This window comes from Elgaria multicarinata, chromosome 3 (assembly GCF_023053635.1).
Source record: "Elgaria multicarinata webbii isolate HBS135686 ecotype San Diego chromosome 3, rElgMul1.1.pri, whole genome shotgun sequence".
Classification (NCBI taxonomy): Eukaryota; Metazoa; Chordata; class Lepidosauria; order Squamata; family Anguidae; genus Elgaria; species Elgaria multicarinata.
In genome coordinates this window covers 40,890,358-40,910,642 of record NC_086173.1, presented here as the reverse complement: position 1 = coordinate 40,910,642, position 20,285 = coordinate 40,890,358, and the positions used below count along the sequence as shown (strand labels likewise).

At 42.6% G+C, this 20,285-nt stretch overlaps 1 protein-coding gene across 1 annotated transcript in view; it reads right to left on the bottom strand.

The window, feature by feature from the left end:
- The window catches only part of LOC134394520 (ATP-binding cassette sub-family A member 10-like), an 80,243-nt gene extending 60,201 nt beyond the window's left edge, over positions 1–20,042 (bottom strand). Inside the window, exons 1-9 of the mRNA XM_063120051.1 lie at positions 19,896–20,042; positions 16,370–16,483; positions 14,511–14,721; positions 9,883–10,041; positions 7,181–7,281; positions 3,851–4,077; positions 2,464–2,602; positions 1,225–1,410; positions 749–881 (exon numbers count right to left, since the gene is read on the bottom strand). Coding sequence (XP_062976121.1) covers positions 749–881; positions 1,225–1,410; positions 2,464–2,602; positions 3,851–4,077; positions 7,181–7,281; positions 9,883–10,041; positions 14,511–14,721; positions 16,370–16,474 — 1,261 coding nt within the window. The 5' untranslated portion in view covers positions 16,475–16,483; positions 19,896–20,042. The remainder of the gene's footprint in view (positions 1–748; positions 882–1,224; positions 1,411–2,463; positions 2,603–3,850; positions 4,078–7,180; positions 7,282–9,882; positions 10,042–14,510; positions 14,722–16,369; positions 16,484–19,895) is intronic.
- Positions 20,043–20,285: the final 243 nt, after the last annotated feature.

Below are 20,285 nucleotides of genomic sequence, written 5' to 3'. Positions count from 1 at the left end.
TGCATAACTTGACCATAACTGAGAAGATATATTGGCTGCATTTGGACAATCATATCTTGGCTTATTAAGCTGCAACATGAACCAGCCCTTTGACTTTGCACGCAACCCATTTGCACGAACTGTGGTTAAACCAGAAACTCGCTAATTAATGCTTTCCCATTCCATCTGAACCAAGAAACAATTATCAACAGCTTCAAAACAAGCCTGTCGCCAAAACAATGGTTCAGATTTGTTTAGGATCTTGGTTTGTTCTAAACCACCCAGAGAGTTTCAATATTGAACAATATATAAATGTAATAAATAAATGAAATAAACTATGAAGTGTGTAATCATCACATCCTGGTTCACAGAAAACAAAAAGAGTCACACATGCAAGCAAATGGCAACTAAGCCATTGTATCAATGAAAGAAATTTAGTTTTGTATATAAATGTGCTTCTTTAAAAAAAAGACTTGGTGAAAGCAAGACTAGAAGTTAAAGGCTAAAGTAATAATTAAGCATGTCTTCACAGTATCTATATTTTGTATTCAGGATCTTAAACTGAATGTATGAGCTAATAAATCTACAGGAGTAGCTAGTCATGCTGCTTCATTCAACCTTGCTATTTTCCACAAAGTTACATTTTCACAGCAATGAGGGGCTTGCCAAGTTATACAAGGCAATTCCAAAAAGCTAACCTGAGATAAGGAAAGGCTATCTGAAGAAATGCAATTTTCAAGCTAAAAAGTATTAATTACAGTTTGCTTACCAGGCACAACCTTGTCAAAATAGACAGTCAGCAGCATATATAAAACACAGTCAAAAAACAGGACGTAAGCGTATGATTCGTGCATTAGCTCAGGCAAACAGAAGGCTCTTCCATATTTTTGAAAACGGAGAATCTGTATTAAAAGAGCAAAGCTTCAGTCAAAGCCATATGAGGGAAGAACAAATGTTTGAAATGTAAAGAATCCTTTCATCAGCCTAAATAATGTTCAGACTCTAACCTTCTAGTAACATATGGATCATAATCCAGTGAAGGAAACAATGGACTAAAATGAAGACGAGCACCATTTGTGTTCATTCACAGATCTCTATACATTCACAGTCAGATTAACGAGGCGAGAGGAATGAAAATGCCTATTCCACAATGGTGGTTGCCCTGTGTCAGGCATGTTTACAACCTGCTTCACCAAAAATAAGGGGTTTGGAATTTTCCATCCCAAATAAAGCATAGCACTCTACCTTTGACATCGCCGCACTAAAAACAAAAGGGCAGAAGACACTTAAAATCCATTCCAAAGCTGCAGGAAGCAGATTCAGCACTGTAACAATACTGAGGGCTCCAAAAGAAAAAGTGAGGACAAAGACGACAAAGCAAGTAGTTTTAGGCTTCTTTAGGAGAGAACTGACCATGAAGCAGAAGCATATCTGGAAAAGAGAAAACCATCAGTTTACAAGACACAATAAATAGACCAAAGTAACTTTTAATAAACACATATCCCATAGGCCTGCGTAGGGTTGCCATATGTCCTGGAAAACCGGGAATGTCATGGTTTCCAAGCATTTCCAAAATGTCTTGGCCAGTCTGTCAAGAATCCCGGATTCCTGGTCCAGCCAGCTGGAGAAATTCCAACTTCTGAAATGGTGCCTTGAGCCTGCTCAGTGGAGTGGCGGCAGCAGAGAAAAAGATGCATCAATCTGGCGCCTTTTCCAGAGCGCCGCTGCTCCTCCACAGGCTCAGCTGAGTCACTCACCGCGACTCACCTTACTGCGCCTGCGTAGAAAAGGAACAACAGCAAGGAAAGGTGCACGTGCTCTCCTCAGGCTGCCTGAGTCCCATTCAATGCAAAAGAGTTTGGTGAGCTTGGTTGGTTGCGGTCACAGCTTTAGGGTAAACGCTGGGTAGAGCTGCTGGGTTATTTGTGGGGGAAGAGAGTTTTGTGGGGGTGAGTGGGAGAGAGGGAGGGAATGGGGGTGAGAGGATGAAGGAGAGGAAAGGAGAGAGGGGAGAAAGAAAAGTCCTTCCCCCCCCCCAAAGAGTTGTCCTGGTTTTGTGGATTCAGAATATGGCAACCCTAGGCCTGTGTGATTATTTTTTCTACATCAAACTTTTTCCAATCCAAGATTCCAACCACTCAGTATGAACTGCATTCTGATAGGTAACCAGTTCTTGGGTGTCTCATCTTTCACCATGAATGGTTAAAAAAGAAACCACAACCTAGTCAGCCTATCCAGAAACATACCCTGGCCAATGGTATCGAAAGCTACCAAGCAATCCAAAATAATCAACAGGATCAAACTCCAATGGATGGAGGGTATCCACACTAGGAAGATTATCCCACCATGGATACCATTCCGCAGTATGGGGGGGGGAATATTTGGAAAGGTTCATTTGAAACATTTCACCAGTTTTTATTTTAGCCACTTTCTATCATGAATGAAGTCCATTGAAAGATAATAAAACAAAGGCCAAAGACTTACGGAGGATATGCCATAAAGGAAGACCAGAATAAACAAGACAGAAAAGCTGCTCAGTGTCAAATAAAATTTGTTCAGAAGAAGTACCAGCAGGCTGGATATAATCAAAACATACACAGCATACAGCAAACCCCAGGATAGCCTGCAAATAAAAATGCATTATTAGCCTTCTGGAAAGTTTTGGGAAAGATGGGAATTGTAGTCCAAGACATCTGGAGGACACCCAGGCTGGGGAAGCTGCTTTAGGCATACTCAGCCATGACACACACCCCTTTCCCATAGAATTCAATTATGTACTGGGGAAAAGGGAATTGCGAGTGGAGAAGGAAGTCCCGGAAATAAAACACAGGCACCAGAGCTTGGGGTAAAATAGGGCCTCTTTATTTAATCATGGGGATTCTCCCCTCCATGGATCTGTGCGTGAACATGTGGGAATCTAGCTCATTTATCCTCAGGCAACTAGCCTGCCCCTCAGGGCGAGCCACTCAGCTGATAACAGGGGTCGGGTGACCCGGCCCCCCTTTCCAACTACACTTGAGTGTTTGGTGAGACTGACCCACATCATCCCCACTCTGGCTGCAAAGCCGAGTAGATGAGACAAGAAGGTCCCCAAAGGCAAACCATATCCTGACACGAGAGCTGCACAGCCCCTGAGGAGCAGGACCTCTGGATTGCCAATCACCATAAAGGTGCCAGAGTGCTCACCATCCCTATTGTGACTTCCCAAATTTCCCGCACAACCCCGCCATTTATAATTGACCTATTTATCCTCCACTTCTAAAGATTAGATCCAGTATGGAGTAGGCGAAAACCTGAACATCACTAGATAACAGGGGAAATTCCTACCCAGCACCCCCTGCAAAGAGGACTGGCTATTCCCATACTGGTTTATAGGGAGGGAGGATGGGCTGAAAATGAAAGAGGCTGGAGTCACACGGGGGCGAAGCTTTATACCCTTGGCTCCGCCCCTGCCTCAGGAGGCTGTAAGCATGTCAAGCACACGTACATGTCTTTTCTTTTATTTCTGGCTCCCTCCCCACAACCCCAAAAGCCATTTCCTGCCCAAGCCATACTGGCTGGGTGGGGATCGGGCATGTATGACATCATGACAGCACTACATAGGTTAAGTATGCTTAAATATGGTGGGAAAGCAGGTAGAACATGGGGTTACCATTTTTAGCAGCAGCTCCACATCCACTCTAAGGTCAAATTGTACCCTAGGAGTGCCCAGGATAGAAGTGGTCAGAGATATGATATTATTGTTACTGGATTACATGCATATTATCAAACATATGAATTTAGACATGCTAGATTCATATCATTTCTTTGCCCTTTTTCTCAGTTGAAGTTGTTGGCCCCAGCTGAGAAAGGGATATTTCTCCTGGCTCACCAGAATGCTGAGTCTCGTAGCCCCATTGTCTTCATCACCTCCTTTAATTTCCTTTTCTCGCGGGAAACATTTTGTGACAAGAAGTAGATAAATGGAGAAAAGCACATCAATAAGCCCAAGAAGAACACAGAGTTTTGAATTGGATCTGTAAGTGTTAAAGAAGGTGATCTCATACGGATTCCTCTGAGTGATTTCATTTCATCCCAAACAGAATGACTGGTGATATGCTAAAAAAAAAAAAAAAAAGGCAAAGGGTTTTTGCTTTTCGTTTTTAACTTATTGGTATTTTTATTTTATACAATAGTCCAAAACAAATAAACAAACAAACAAACCTCACATTCCTCACCACTTACATTGGCAAAAAAACTTCCACTTTTAACCCCGTTTTCCAGATAAGGAACAAAGTCCAAGAGCTTAATGAGGGAGATTATAAGAAAATAAATAAATACATGATGAAATAGGCTCTGGTCCGCACACACCCAGCTCTGAGGCTCTGGTCCTCATGACCTGCCCCTTCCAGAAATGAGTGTTGTGTGGACTGGGACCAGTGAGACTGGCTACAAGTACAAGGCTCCAATTGGATGTTCCCCAATATGAGCATGCATAACAAGAAGATGTCATAATGTGATGGTTTCCCCTGATAAGGTTCTATTGAATTCTTATGCATGGCCATCATATTTCTATTGCATCATTAAGGAGAAAGGCAAAAAAATTAAGAGAACCCAGAAAATGCAGATTTTCTGTCCTTATTGCCCACTTTGCCCTGAAGTTCTGATTTGGAAAAACTTTCCCCACTCTATGGACAGAAGAGGCAACACCAGGAAAAAGTACCTTCTCGTACTGGAGATGACCTCCCCAAAGTGAAGCATCCTTCTCAGTCAGTGCCATGGCAACAGGGCAGGGGGTGGCGTTGTTACAGCTGCCCCCTGCCCTGTTGCCATGGCACTGAATGAGAAGGATTCATTTGCACCAAGCAATGTCGTCTGGATAATGTGTGTCCCCTTCATCGGAGCAGGGATCGAAAACTTTGGGCCAATCTCCTCATCTGTCAGGGCACTCGATCCCCACTCTGGTGAATGACCCCTCACCGACAACTGTGGGGACATCGCCTTCCCTGACAGGGGAGACACATTGCCCCAGTTGCCTAGCAACAGTAGCGGATGAATCCCTTCTCCTGTCAACAGAAGAGAGGGCTCTGTCAGCACTTTCTGCCAGTCCCAACAGAACCGTCTCTCCTGTTGACAAGAGATGGGATTCATTTGCCGCCAGGAGCCTCCTCTCTCCTCCCCATTCCTCTCCTCTCCACAAAATGGCAGTTCCAGTAAGGTAAGCAGTAACTAGTGCCATCATTCAGTGGGGAGGGCCTAGTGGTGGTGGGGGAGATGACAACTCCACGGAGAGGAGACAGTCGTTTCCACGGAGCGGCACTTCCGTGTCAGCCAAAGGCACCATTGATTTGCCATCTGTGGAGTGGACTTTCTCCTCTCCATGGACGAATACGTCGTCCAAATGCAGCCTTTGTGTACAAATCAGAAATGGATGCATGTGAACAGTACCCTTATTCATGCATTCAAAAAACTTAAGTTTAGAGGGGAAACTGGGACATGCTTTCTGCCCTCCACCCCAGCCTCCCTGTATTAACTGAGAAGGTCTGTATAGAAACTGTAACCATGCTCAAAAGAATGTGGTTGTACTACTCTGCATGATCCAACACCTGAAAACAATGTGCAGATATGAAATCTCACAGTACAGGTATTTATACAGCATACTGATCATGTGTTTGTGCTTTATATATGCCCGTTTCAGACTGGGAGCACAACTTCGAGGCAAAGAGTTTAGCTCTCCATATGCCCTCCTCACACTAGGGTCCTGATCTGTATAGTAACATGTAGTTTGACATTCCATAACTAAAGGAAAAGCCATTGCACACAGAATACAGTACATTTCAATAAAGAATCCCTCTTACATGCACTCACACACATTCCTTGTATTATTATTATTATTATTATTATTATTATTATTATTATTTATTTATATAGCACCATCAGTGTACATGGTGTATAATTTGTATTTTTACTTTAATTGAATATTGATCTCTTACTTGGATAATCATATCAGTTATAGGTTAATATTTATAATTAAATTTATAATTTAGTGAATTCCTTTGTTTCTTTAGTGATTTTGATTTATTATTATGTTCCTTCTTTTTTGTTGCCTTTATTTTCTTAACTTTATTTCAAAATAAAATATAATTTCATGATTTAAAATATTACTAGTAGTAGTATCCTGCCTTTTGCCCAATGCGGGGTCTCAAGGTGGGTTTACAAAATTAAAATATATACAGTTAAAACCTATAAATAGAAATATATAAAAGTTAAAAATACATTTCAATATTAAAACATTTTAAACATTTTAAATACATAACAATTTTAAGAGTCCTAGGCATAGACAGAGGTCCAGATTATTTGCCAAAGGACTGACAGAACAAAAAGGGTTTTGCCTGCCCCTGAAAGCACATCAAGGAGGGAGCCAGTCTAGCTTCCCTGGAAAGAGAGTTCCAGAGCACTGGAGCAGCCACTGAGAAGGCCCTCTGAGAAGGCCCTCTGAGAAGGCCCTCTCCCGCCTTTCCACCAGGTGTGCCTGTGATGGCAGTGGAACTGAGAGAAGGGCTTTCCCTGAAGATCTCAAAAGATGGTCAGGCTCATAAGGGAGAATATGGTCTTTCAGATAACCTGGACCCGAGCCGTATAGAATCCCTTTGAAAACACTGAAGCATTCTAGCTTCAGAATAAACTGAGCATACATGACATAATTTTACAAGCCATTGCTGCGTGGGATTTAATGAGGCAGAAAAACCTTAATAACTTTTGAACTGCTGCCCAGAACTTCACCAAACCTATGAAAAGTACTACTCCTCGACAACCCTAATTAAAATACATTAGTAGCTTTTATCAGAGATATATATATATATATATATGACATGCCACAAACAGGACTAAAAAGGAAAAACATGACAACATTCAGCACTTTTTAACTTGCTGTACCTGTGATGATTTTTATCGGATCAGTTTGACATTTTGCACAATTGTACACCTCATCAGGTAGATTATGGATGCTAAGGTTCAAGTTATTAGCAAAATAGAATTTTAAGGCTTATAATAGTGGAACTTTCTTTCTTTCTTTTTTGCAACTTGCCTTAACTAATGGGACACCTTTGTATCATCTTAATATGGAGATTATTAAGATGAGCAAGAAGAATGAATGCATCAAATCATATAAGGTAATCAAAAGAAAAGAAAAGGCCAAATGCTCAAACTAAGTTCTACTTACTTCAATAAGAGCACTATCAATGCTAGACTGCAGTGACACAAACCCATTGAACCAGTACTTTGGACTTTTACAATAATCTGCTGAATAGTTGTAACACAGATCTACAAGCAAGAGAAATGCAAACAATGTTACCTTGTTATACAAAAAATGTTTTAAATGAATGACTCCATTATTAGCTAGGAAAAAGTTGGAAATTTCAGCAAAAACAACAAACACTAACAAATGTATTCTGGCATAAACTTTGGTGGACTATAGCCCCTTTATCATTTATATGAAGTATTATTATATCAAAAGTTTCAGGTACATATACAGTATATACCTTTCTGGTGGTGAAAGAATTGTAAACAGGTCAGAATGAAATTAAAAGCAGGAAGTACTGATACTTCATGTGTTTGATAAAGTGATATAGTTCACGGAAGCCTATACTAGAATAAATGTGTTAGTTTTTAAGGTGTCACAAAACCCATTATTGTTTTTGCTGCAATAGACTAACATGGCTCCCCCTCTGGAAATGGGACATTTCATTAAACAATATTTAATTGCAAAGCAATATCAAATATTTTAGTGAGACATTTGGCTCAGGCAATTCTCTTACGTAAGGTCAGAATGAACACAAGTAGAGATGTATCCAAAATTACCCTCCTCCAACATTCTTCTTGGATTTTGAAGCACTACATTACCTGGTCTTATTTCTGTAATTTTGCCCTAGTTCTATTTGCTCATTTGCTTCAGATTGCACCCTTCCATCACCAGTTCACAACAGAAAAGATGGCTAAGGTAAGGTTTGGAAACTCAGTTGTCTAACTTGGTAAAAGCACCTTTTAAAGGGGAAGATGCACTGGCCTACAACTTCAGTGAAATAAAAATAATAATTAAGAAATCTAACCATGGGCAGGATCTACACTACTGCTTTAAAACAGTTTATAACAGTAGTGACAACTGTTGAGGCCCAGAACACACGCCATATAGAGTTCTCAAAACATTTTCAAAGTGTCATAGTCTGCTTGGTGTAGTTCTGGCCCTGCTCAAATTCAGTACATTCCCTTATCCCACGCTGCCAAGGTGTATCATGTCTTGGTACCTTTTAAACATCTATGGAACAGATTATTTTCAAACCTTGCTTTGCAGGCCCAGCCCAAAGCAGGCCACTGCTTGAAGAGCCAGGGACCTACTGCACCCTCACATACCCCTACCCTCCACCCCCTCTCATGATCCTCTTCCCCCCCATGGCGCCTCCGCCCTCTCCCGCACATGCTCAAGGAGAAGCAGCCGCTTGGTCACCCACATGTCTCGCACCTCACCATGCCTTCCTTGCCAACCCTGCCCACCACCAGGCAACTCACTTTTCCGAGTGTGGACATGCACACCAGCATCCCCAACGCACTGTAAGGTCTTTCTGCCTTCAGGAGCCATTCAGTATCTGTGTGTCCACCCAGACCGGCTCCTAAAGGCAGAAAGACCTTACAGCTGGCTGGCAGGATCGGGAGACGAAGTGCGGCAAGGTGTGAGGTACATGGGCGACCAAATGGCTGCTGCTCCTTAGACTTGTGGCTGCCTGCATGGGCCTGCCAGCAAAAAGCAGCAGTCCCTTTGAAGGGGGAGAGCACCACTCTTCCCCTCCTCAATGCCTGCTGTGCCTGCTTCCTTCTGCTTAATGTTAAGGCCAGCCCTGTTGCTTTGACAAAATGATGCTAGGAAACATGGCTAGAGGCACAACAGCCCAAGCAGTACCACCCACACTCTTACTACATCAGAAGAGACCTCCATTTCCTACTGTTCAACCTAGCCTGCTATCTAATGATGTAATCTTCCATAACAGTATTATTATATTTTTAGCATTCCATACATTGTCATAATCTAGCTTTTGAGATATCCAGGAGGCTTCCTTGTACTGAATTATAAGGGCGGGGGGAGGAAAGGCTGTTTATTGGAACCCCATCCTGCAGTTTATAATAAAGGGTGTGCATTGCAAATAGAGGATGCAATTCTTTTCTGACATACTATCTAGTAAATCCTGTTAAACAAAATTATCACCCATCCTTACAAGTTTTAGCAGTCACACAGTAGTGATACAGCAGACCTGCTTGTTTCTTGTTTACAGAATGATTGTGAAACACACACACACACACACACACACACACACATCATTAGCTGGGTAAATGCATGTAAATGAATAGATGTGTTCCTCTTTGTTCAGAAAGACTTCTGAGTAAGCAGGATTCCAGTAGAATACCCTTTTCAAAGTGAGGCTCTCAGCTTCAAAATTACCTCACGCTTGCCTCAGTTGACAGTTTCCTGCTACCCCTCCCCCACTGTCAGAATGCTTGCCTTATGTGATAAGAAGATCCCATTTTCTTAGGATCTTGTTTTGGGCCTGAAAGACCAAGGAAAGATCATGAAGGTGAAGTTGCAAGCAAGCACCATTTGTGACATTACGCAACACCATTGCTGATCACCATTGCTGAGCACATCTTACCTTCCAATGTCCTGGCTTTGTGAAGTTTGAGGCAACATGGTTAGCCTCTGGTTTTAAAATGGCAAGGTTTTTCACAATTGAATAGGATAAATGCATAGATTGCATTGTATATTAAAAGCCCACTCGAATGACTTATAAGAATATATATCGATGAATTCACTGACTTCACTGTATACAAATTGTTACCTAGGAAGTGGAACATAACTGCAAAATCTTCTTGGATTACCTATATACTCGATAAAATTGCTTGGAAAAACCACTCTATAAAAAGGTAATCTGAGTCGATAAGAAAAGTCATCCTGAAATACAACTCCAATGATTTCGTCGTCCTCTTTTTCAGCTGCTTCCATGGCTTGTTCATCTTTCATTGATTCTATTCTTATGCCTATAATGTGGAAAACAAGTTGTTACTAGATGGGATCCCATACAGGAGAGAAAGAAATGGCTCCTTGGTCTAGCTTTGCTAGCTAGACCAGCATAACATTCCATGGCTGTCTCACAGGGCAGAGGAATCAGCCAAGGCATCACTTATGGAATCAATCACTAGGCTGATGTTTATCCCATCAGCTTGAACTCTGGTCTGGTAAACTGTAACTGGCTAGGGAAATGAAAAGAGGACTTGACCGGTAGCAAAGAAAAGTCACTATTTTTTAAGGAGAGGCAACCAGAATGTTATGAATGGGGGATGCCATCTGATCTCCAAAGGCTTCTCATCAACATAGCCTGCAATCCAAAAGAACCCCCTTCCCCAAATTTAAACACATAATTATGCATGTGACTGTGCTCAGTTTCTCCCAAGCTGAAAAACAAGCAAGGAGATCATTGATGTCCTTGCCCCAGGTGTGAGCGTCTGTGGAGGCTCTTTCAAGAGTTCTCCACTTATGCATCTCAAAGAGTCACTCTTGTGGACAAGCCAAGATGCAGGCACATGAGAGGACATAGCTGAGGTGCCCAATGAAGCCTCTACCACTGTTACTGTTCAACCTGACAGTTAGAAGGCCCCTTACACTGCAGTCTTATAGACACGTACCTAGGAATAAACACCAGAGAATTCAGTAAGAATTGCACTGTGTAAGCTGTTCACGTAGGCATGCATAGGACTGCACTGTTGGTTATGTTTGGCTGGAAAAGTCAGTAGGTGGACCCAACACCACTGCCCTGGGCCTTGCTTGGTTCAAAATATGATGCCAACTTGAAACTGAGTTGTCAGCCATGGCACGTGCAAAAGTGTACTCTGACTAAAATTAAGTCATGATTCACTGTGCTAACTGGTAGAATTTTAATCATGTAACTCTTGAATACTCCTTGACTGGCATTACAGGTAGGAAATAAATTGTCATAAAATGTTGGAGAGATTCATTTATGGATGAAACAATTGAGATCCTTTCACAGAACTTTTATTTTATTCATGCCAGAGGTGAACCTTGAATAGCTCAGAACGTGAACACATGTTTAGGTTTCAAGGGAATAACTTAAAAAGCAAATGCTAATAAAACATGATCCTTCCTGACTGCACACAAATTGCAATCATTTTGCAATCACCTTCTCTATTTAAAATGTTTAAAATGATAAGATCCGAGACTTGTGGTCCAGTCATAGTTAGTAAAGGGGAAAACCAGCAGGGAAAAATGCTTATGAAACACACTGTGGCATTTACAGGGGCAGGTCTCCGCTCTGCCTGAAAAAGAGCCTTTGATAGGAAAACCCTATCTTGTATCCTAGAGGCAACTATTATTAGTGATGGGAGAAAAGTGCTTTGCATATGTACACAGGCATTTTTTAAATTATGCAAAATATACATTTGTGCACATTTTGGGCACAGTTTGCATAATTCATGCAAATTTCAGGCCAGCTGGCAAAAGATGAGCCAAAGACTGGAGCACCAAGCTGATGAAAGTTTGTTGAGCTCCATTCCTGGACTTATTCCTCTGACATTCTTGGCAGGAAACTCCAAAAGTGACACAGCAGCAGGTATGTTTAGTAGCGAAATTGGCTGTAAGGAATACTGGGGCTGGAATGTTTTGAGTTCTGCAGTCAACCAAAGCCCAGCAGACTAGTGCTGACAAGAGCAGTAGGTCAAGAGTGATCACCAGGGTTATGTGGCACCAGATCCTCCTGCCTGAGAGCAGGAATAGTTGGTGACCGAAAGGGGGGTGGCCTAGAAAAAAACATTTAGTCCTCTCAAACTGGGAGGGGGAAAAGGTGGGGCTGAGAATGCCCAGTTGCCTTGCAAAAAACAAGCATCACCAGTCACATCATGAGGGAAAGTGGCAGGGCTTAATTTACTAGATTTCTACAGTATGCTGCCCAATAAGTGAAGCTCACTGGTGGTTCACAAAAATTACAACCATAAAACACAGTATGATTTATTTATTTATTTTTTAAAAAGGAAGATAATATAACACTTTAAAAGTTTAAAACTACAGTGTAAAAACCAACAGCAGTGTAAAGATTTTAAAATATAACAGATTTAAAAACAACAAAACTAAAGAACTAAAATGCCTTGCAGAATAAGAAAGTCTTCAGCAGGCATCAAAAAGACTACAACATAGGTGTCAATTGTACGTGGAAACCAGTGCAGATCACAAAGCTCTGGCGTAAGATATTCATATCAACCAGCCCCCATTAACAATCTGGCTGCCCTAGTTTGGACAAGCTGAACTTTCTGGACCATTTCCAAAGGCAGCCCCACATATAACTCATTGCAGAAATCCAAACAAGAGGTTATCAGCGCATGGATAACTAGCTAGGCTGTCCAGATAATGACAAAGCTGGTATACCAGCCTAACCTATAGTTGGTATAAGCTGATAAAAGTTCCTAACCAACACCAGTGACAATGCTGGATCCAAGAGCACCACCAAACTAGATTCTTTAGTGGGAGTGCAACCCCCTCTAGAAGCTGTTGAACATCACTTAGCTGTACAGACAAACCACCGATCTCAGTTTATTTGTCTTAATCAATCCCTTACCACGGGCACTGATTCAGAGCACACACTACCTCACCTAGATTTGATGAAAATGAGAGATAGACCTGGGTATCTGCATATTGGTGACATCTCAGCCCACATCTCCAGGTAACCTCCCCCAGCAGCTTCATGTAGATGTTAAACAGCATGAGGGATAAAACAGAGCTGTGGAATCCCAGAGTATAGCTGCCAAGGCACAGATTAATAATCAAATGGTACCACCTTCTGGAATTGGCCAACCAAATATAAGTGGAACCACTGCAATGCAGTACCTTTAATTCATGACCTAGGCAGCCTATCCAGAAGTTTCAATGGTACCCTAAATTTTTGTGAACCGCCCAGAGAGCTCTGGCTGTTGGGCGGTGTAGAAATGTGATTGATAGATGATTGATAGTATTGAAAGCTGCCAAGCGACTCAAAAGAATCAACAGTATCTCAGTCCCCTGTCCCTCTCACAGCAAAGGTCATCCCATAGGACAACCAAGGCAGTTTCCATTCCAAGACCAGGCCTGAAGCCCAATTGAAATGCATCCAGATAAGCAGTTTCATTCAAGAGTAACTCGAGTTGACCTGCTCAAGCACCTTGCCCAGGAGGAGGATGTTGGCAACTCCTGAAGAACAGTAACCTGGATCTTCTGGCCTATCCACCACCTCCTTTAAAGAGGCTAGTACCCCTTTCTAAAAGAGAAATTTACAGCCCCCTGGCCTCAACCAGACATACCCTTTGTGGGGAATGTGGAGTGTGGGAAATAATGTGACGGACACAAGACTGGGATTTAAACAGGGCCACATTTATTAATAGATCTGCAGAAAGGGAAAACCTAAGTGGGCATCTTCAAAACTTGTTCAATAAAAATAAACCAGTCAATGCTCTGGACACCTCTACCAACAAAACCCCATTAACTGTGGCGTCCAACTCATGATGGATTAGTGTGACGTAGAGCTCCATCAGACGAGCATTTTATTGCACTCTCGTTTCTAGGCACTCATGGATTTTTCCGGGTCCCTCTCATAATGCTGTCTGCCTCCCGCGCACCTCCCACCCCTTCTAGTCTTCTTTGCACAATAAAAAACACTGCAGTAACTATGACTAAGTTTTAAAGATGGACGCTGCCGCTATCCCTTGCTGTGTGCAGGAGAAGCAGCAGGATCGGCCCACTGAATGGGCCACATGCAAGTTGTTTACTTCCTCTTTCAAAAGAGGATGTATTGGACAAACGCATGAGAAGCAACGGTAAGCAAACGCGATTTTCCTCTGTGTGATTATCTCTCTCTATTTGAATCTCATGCAAACTCATCACAATGTTACCAAGAGTTCTGCCATCTTCCTTCCTGGCTAAGATTGCTGCAGGCCATGAACCACTCAGAAAAGCTCTGCTGGACAACACTGAGAAAATGCAATGGTGGTGGAAAAGAACACCGTCTTTGCCCCCACCACCACCACAGCACAGGATCAATAAGGAACTGTTTAACACATGTTTGGTTGGACTCAACTTAAAGCTCCAGGTATTCAGTCCAGCAACCTTCAATCCCTGCAAAAGCTAATCCTAGGACACCGATAGGAGATCAAGGGATGGTGAGGGAAAGGATCACCTTTCTTCAAAACTTGTCTTAAAAAACAAAAAAACAAAAAAAAACCTCAGAGTTATCTGGCAGCAACAAGAAAACCGTACTCATCTTTGTGAAGGCAGACTGAAGATGGGGCGTTGGGGGGGGCAGTATCCTCTCAGGATGGAATTGAGATTTCTGTTGACCCTGTTTTCTCAAGCTGGAGAAGTTAACTCTTCCTCTTGGCTCCACTCCTCCATTGACTAAGAACAGTCCCATTACGATTTAAACCTGGCCAAAGAATTAGTATTCTAAAATGTTTTAACAGACATTATATACCTTTTAGGACGGAGATGGTTTCTATTTTCTCCATGATTTCTCTTGCCATCTTTGTACCTGGAGTATAAACAATTTTAACCCCAGTAACGTTGAAGGAAGGGTCATCTAGCTGTCCAAGGTCTCCATGAGGTATTTCTAGAGGTGGACTATGCTCCATCACAAGTACCAACAGAGTTAATACTGCGAGAAGCACCAGCGCTGAGAACCATTCCTGGAGGTAAGAAACAAATCAGTGACCATAACACTCAGAAAAATACAATGGAACTCTTGTCCTACGATAATTGACTTTTCATAGTTTATTATGGCACTCACAATGTTTCAAGACTGGAAAGGCCAGTGAAACTAACTGTGTTTTGTCAAAACCTTAAAGCCATTGTATGTCTTCTTCAATACATTCCCACTTTGCTTTAGTCACAATCCTAGCTGTTGATGAAGAATATTGTCTCAACAGATCAACAACACAAAGACAAGGAGAGCATGGGAACAAACATACTATATAACCACTGGGTCATGTGAATTACAAAGTTGAGCATTGTAATTTAGCCTAGTTATTGGTCCTGAATCAGCTCTAGTTATGTGCAATAGCCACTTGACGGAAATGGAGAAGTGTCACCAAAAGACTTTGAGGGGCATATCAATATAGCTTCGACTAACATTGTATCCAATGTTAGTCCCATATAGAGTAGACCCATGGAAATGAAGTCACAACTAACTTAAGTCCCATTCATTTCAATCGATCTAATATTGTATATTATCTAGAATGAGGATTGTGAATGTGGATGCAGTTCCATATGGACCACTGGCCCATGCACATGGACCACTGGTATGAGTAAATGGTAGAGATGTTTGGTGGCCTCTACATGGGGGCCATTTCAATTAAATAGGCCCTGACTTTGCACTCGGAAGGTGGTATCCCTAAAATGAACACATGGACCTCTAAAAATCAGAGGTATCATTGATACCATATAGTTTGTACAAACCACATTCAATGTAGTCTTACGGCCTGACTTCATAAAATCACATAATAAACTTTCATCTATACAAAATGTATGCGAGCCTTTAACTCAGGAACATAGGAAGCTGCCTTATACCAGATCAGATAATCTAGCCCAGTATTATCTTTTCCAGCCTTGCCTAACCTGGTGCCCTCCAGATGTGCTGACTACAACCCTCATCATCCCCAGCCACCATGGCCATTCCCCACTGTGCTATATAGCACTATTTATTTATTTATTTATTTATTTATAACATTTGTATCTCGCCCCATATCACTAGGTTCTCAGGGCAGCGTACAGATAAAATCATACAATATAAAACAATAAATATATACAGCTAAAAACAAATTAAACCATTAATCAAGTTAAAACCAGTATATAATTTAAAAGCAGTAAAAACAATTGAAAGTTAAAACAATGTGCAAGCCAGGTGAATTTAACCATTAAAGGCTTTGTTTAAAAAAACATGTTTTTACTTGGCGCCGGAATAAAGTCAGCGTTGGCGCCAGTCAGGCCTCCAAGGTGAGGGCATTCCACAGTCAAGGTGCCACAACAGAGAAAGCCCTGTCCCATGTCCCACCATAGCATATGTGTTGTGTTGGTGGGATGCAGAGGAGGGCTCCTCCAACAGATCTCAAGTCTCAGACAGCCATATATAAGAAAAGGCGCTCCCTCAAGTATCGAGCTCCCAAGCCGTTTAGGGCTTTAAACGTCATTACCAACATGCTGAATTCTGTCTGGAAGCGTATAGGCAGCCACTCCTGTATAAATTCACAACCAATATTCTGTACGTAGGTGGGATATAAATTAAATAAATAATTTTAAAAATAGAAATACTGAACTCAATTAGCTCTTTATATTTACCTGAAAACTTTCCATTCGCATCCTCCATTTCAGAATTATATTTTTCCACAAGAGTGCAACAGTCTGTTGATACACACTCCTCTTTCTCTGGTATTGTTTCTGCATTTTTAGGGCCTGATTGAGAAGAGAAATAAGCCTGTACAGAAATCTTTTACAACAGACAAAGTGAAGCAGTGGGCTAAAGTTAACACTTACAACACATCTCCCATTCCTGCTTATTAGGACAATGCCCTCTGCATGTGTGTTTTCCTAAGCGGATCAATATCTGGGTTTACTATAGGAGGATATCTCATGCAGTGCTTAGGGTTAGCAGATGCCATGATTTGACCAAGACTTTTTGTTAGCATGCTGTAAAAGTCTTCCAAACTAGAAAAGATCAAAATGATTTCTGAGTGACGTCCCCCAGGTCTTGTGACCAAAGGAGTGAAATAGGTTCCGCAAAAACAGTGTGGTTCTACCTCCCTAAATCGTTGCATCTAAGGGCTTTGCTAGACCTGCCGTGATAAGCCGGCAGGAAGGCGGGGCGAGAGTGCGCTGATGTTAGCGCGCGCTGCCCAGGCTTCCAGACACGGGACGCGCAGGGACGTTGGGATCCCTGCAGCGTCCGCCATTTTTTTTAAAGTTTAAAGGGGCCACGTGCGGCCCGAAGACTGCGGAGATGGTAAGTCTGTTTTTTTTTAAAAAAAATGAAGCCCCCCCTCCCTGCCCCCGGCCTTGCCCTGGCAGCGCCGGTCACTTGCTTGGTCGGGCGGCGGCGCCCGGCGCTTGCCCGGGCAAAGCCCACCCCATGCCAGGCCTTGCCCTGGCAGCGCCGGTCGCCTGCTTGTTTGGACGGCGGCGTGCGGCACTCTCTCTCTCACCTGCCCTCCCCCCTTGCCATCCCCCGATGCCTGCTCTCCCCCCCCGTCCTGCTGGGTCCGGCCTTCCCCCTGCCCCTCTCTTCCCCCCCCCGGCCGATGGGCACAGCGCTCGTATGAGCGCTGTGCCAGGTCTGTGGCTTTTCGCAGCTACTCGCGGGTAAGCGAGTAGCCACAAAAAGCCACGGACCTTTCTAGACGTTTCGCAGCCCCGGCCTGAGGCCGGGGCTGCGAAAAAGGCGCACCATAAGCGACTTCGCTTATGGCGCGTTAGAGGAGGCCTCAGTGCGGCCTGGGCCTGGATTCCCCTGTGCGTCATCTGGACGCACAGCAGGGAAACCAGGTCTCAAAGCGCGCTAAGGCCTCGTATAGGAAGGCCCTAAGAGTAGGAGAGCAATACTATGGTCCCTGGGTGAGCATCCCAGGGGCCATAGGATTGATTGGATTCCACTTCTGAGGTTGGAGACAGCACTCTGACCTTCACCCTACTACCCCTCAGAGCCAGCATGGAGAGAACCATACCGGTTGACCTTGGAGGCTGAAAAAGCAACCAAGGAGAAGGAGGAGGAAAGAGGGCAGTCCAGAGAGAGGGGAGGAGAAGGGACCCTGAACCTCCTCCCGCCTCCTCCCTTCCCCTCTGAATCACCCTCACTAGGTGGCTGAAAATCCTATTTAGCAAAAGCTGTAGCATGGAAGCACAGGGAAGCAAAGATCACCTCCACTATTCCTCTTGCCCTCCACTGGATTATCAGATACCTCTGGGTTTGGGGGCTTCTGATCCCCAAAGGTGCAATTGATAAGATTGCACCTTAATTGTTCCTGGAACTATAGCTGAGAAACTGCAAGTATAATTCTCCAAGTAGAGTTAATGATTTCAGATGGGCTTATATGAGAACATTCTACTACCAGCACCACCCCTAAAGCTTGGAGATACTATTCAGCCAGCTAGTGATTGGTTAAGGAGGGGGACGCAAACGACACGCTAAGCCACCGTGGATTGCATTTTTGACTGGGGTGTGTGTGTGTGCTCTGCCATGGCAAGAGGCAACAGCAGCAACAGTGTCAGCAGCCTGGCCCTCATCCTTCACAATGTCTCATACCTAGCATCATTCCAGGGCATTTTGGGGGAAGAGCGGAAAAGTGTCCACTGTATGAAATTAACTGGCTGCCAGAGAGATGACTCTGCAACAAAAGAAAGGACATTTGCATGCACCCCTTGACCCTCTCAGCACAAGAATCCATAAACCCAACCCTTCAGAATTTCTCTGAAATTTTCTTCTCCTTTGAATTTCTTTTCGAAAGCCATTGCTTTTCTATCAAATTGAATGAGAACGGTTGGAACAAAATGTGGTATAAATTTTCAGCACGGTACTAATTTCAATCTTTTAGAATGGGGCATGGAGTTGTACAAACGCTGGGAAACCCATCCAATGATGGGTAGTTGGGGGAAAGGGGAGGGGCAAATGAAAGAGGGTGTGGTCATTTGGCAAATCCCAGAGGGCCAGATTTAGCCCCAGGTCTGGATGTGCCACACCCCTGAAACACAATGTAACAGGTGGAGAGAGAAAGGAAAGAAACAGCTTTCTGTTTGGCATTCCTCTCCCATGAGTCAACTCACAATGACAGATCTCGAGGTAGACATCCTCTATTTAAAGGTGTCTTCTGTTTCAAGGGTTGTGCCGTTTAAAGATAAGGGACCGAGAGGCTTTGATGTTGCCCATCAACAATTTGCACCACTTATAGGCAACTCAGCAGACACACAGGTCAATCTTAACCACTTTGATGATGCAGTGTTATTTCAATTAAATTAAAGCAATTACTTCTAAAGTACTAAAGTAGCATTTATGCATATATATTAGCATGCACACGTTTCATGCAAATCTTCTCTCTTTTGTTTCTCTTTTTTGGAGGATGCATAAATGGCTACCCTATCAAAAAGAAAGAAGAAAAAGTAGGAAGCATGATAAAAGATTTCCTAAACAAATCCATAAACAAGCCAAATATCGGCTTCAACCAATCAAGTCAGAATCTAGTAAACAACAGCTGTCAATCCTGTACAATGTTCTGTATAGCGATTATAAGAGTGCAACATTAGAACTCAATGTATAGAGGAGAATTCTTGGCTACCATTGGTATTTGTAGCTATAAAATGATATTAGCTCTGGGTTTCCCCATGGTTCACTTTTACTCTTATTGCACAAGTGTTAAAACAACAATATCAAGTGTTTAAACACTTCTGTGCTTAAAAGAAAATCCTTGCTCAGAATATTGCTCTAACAATGGGAAAACAAAGTATTCATAAGTATCTTGCCTAATTAAGAAAAATAACAAATGTTTCAATTAGCCTTTGCAGGCAATTTCTAAGGTCAGACACAGTGTAATCTCATGCAGATTTACTCAGAAGTAAGTCCCATTGAGTTCAATGACACTGACCCTCAACAACACCGCACAAGTTGGACTGATTTGAATCTAGTGGCATAGTTTTCAATTATATAAATCACATACCACTTGACATCCAAGTAGTACCCTGAGTAACTGGATTTCAAATCAAGCAGTAACTTGTTTTTGTTTTGATGCTCCAAAATAGGAGTGCTGCTGCAACATGAGATACTACTGTTGATGAGAAAATAGCTCAAGAGACAAGGAGAAAGTAACATAAAAGAGCTTACCTTAAGCAATCAATTTAAGCTAGAAATTCATCAAAGGAATTCAAAAATTCCTGCATAATAATAATGCAATGTTCTTTTCTTGACTTGGATATGCTCTGTAATGAATGTAGCAGCTCTTTCTGCTTCTTTGTCTCTTTACTCTTTCAATCCATTAACGCAGCCAAAAAAGCTAGTCTTTCACAACCGCTTCGTGTTGTTGGGTTGTTGGTTTTTTCCAGTATTTTTTCCCACTCCCTCCCAAATCTTCCCTCAGGACAGGACAGCAGATTTCTTTGTGGTGAATGCTTAATGCGTCTTGGTGCAACTGGACCACTGAAAGAAAACTGTTCCAGAGTTTGGCAGAGTTAAACAGCTTTTTAAATACGGGGGATCTCATTTCTGCACGAAATT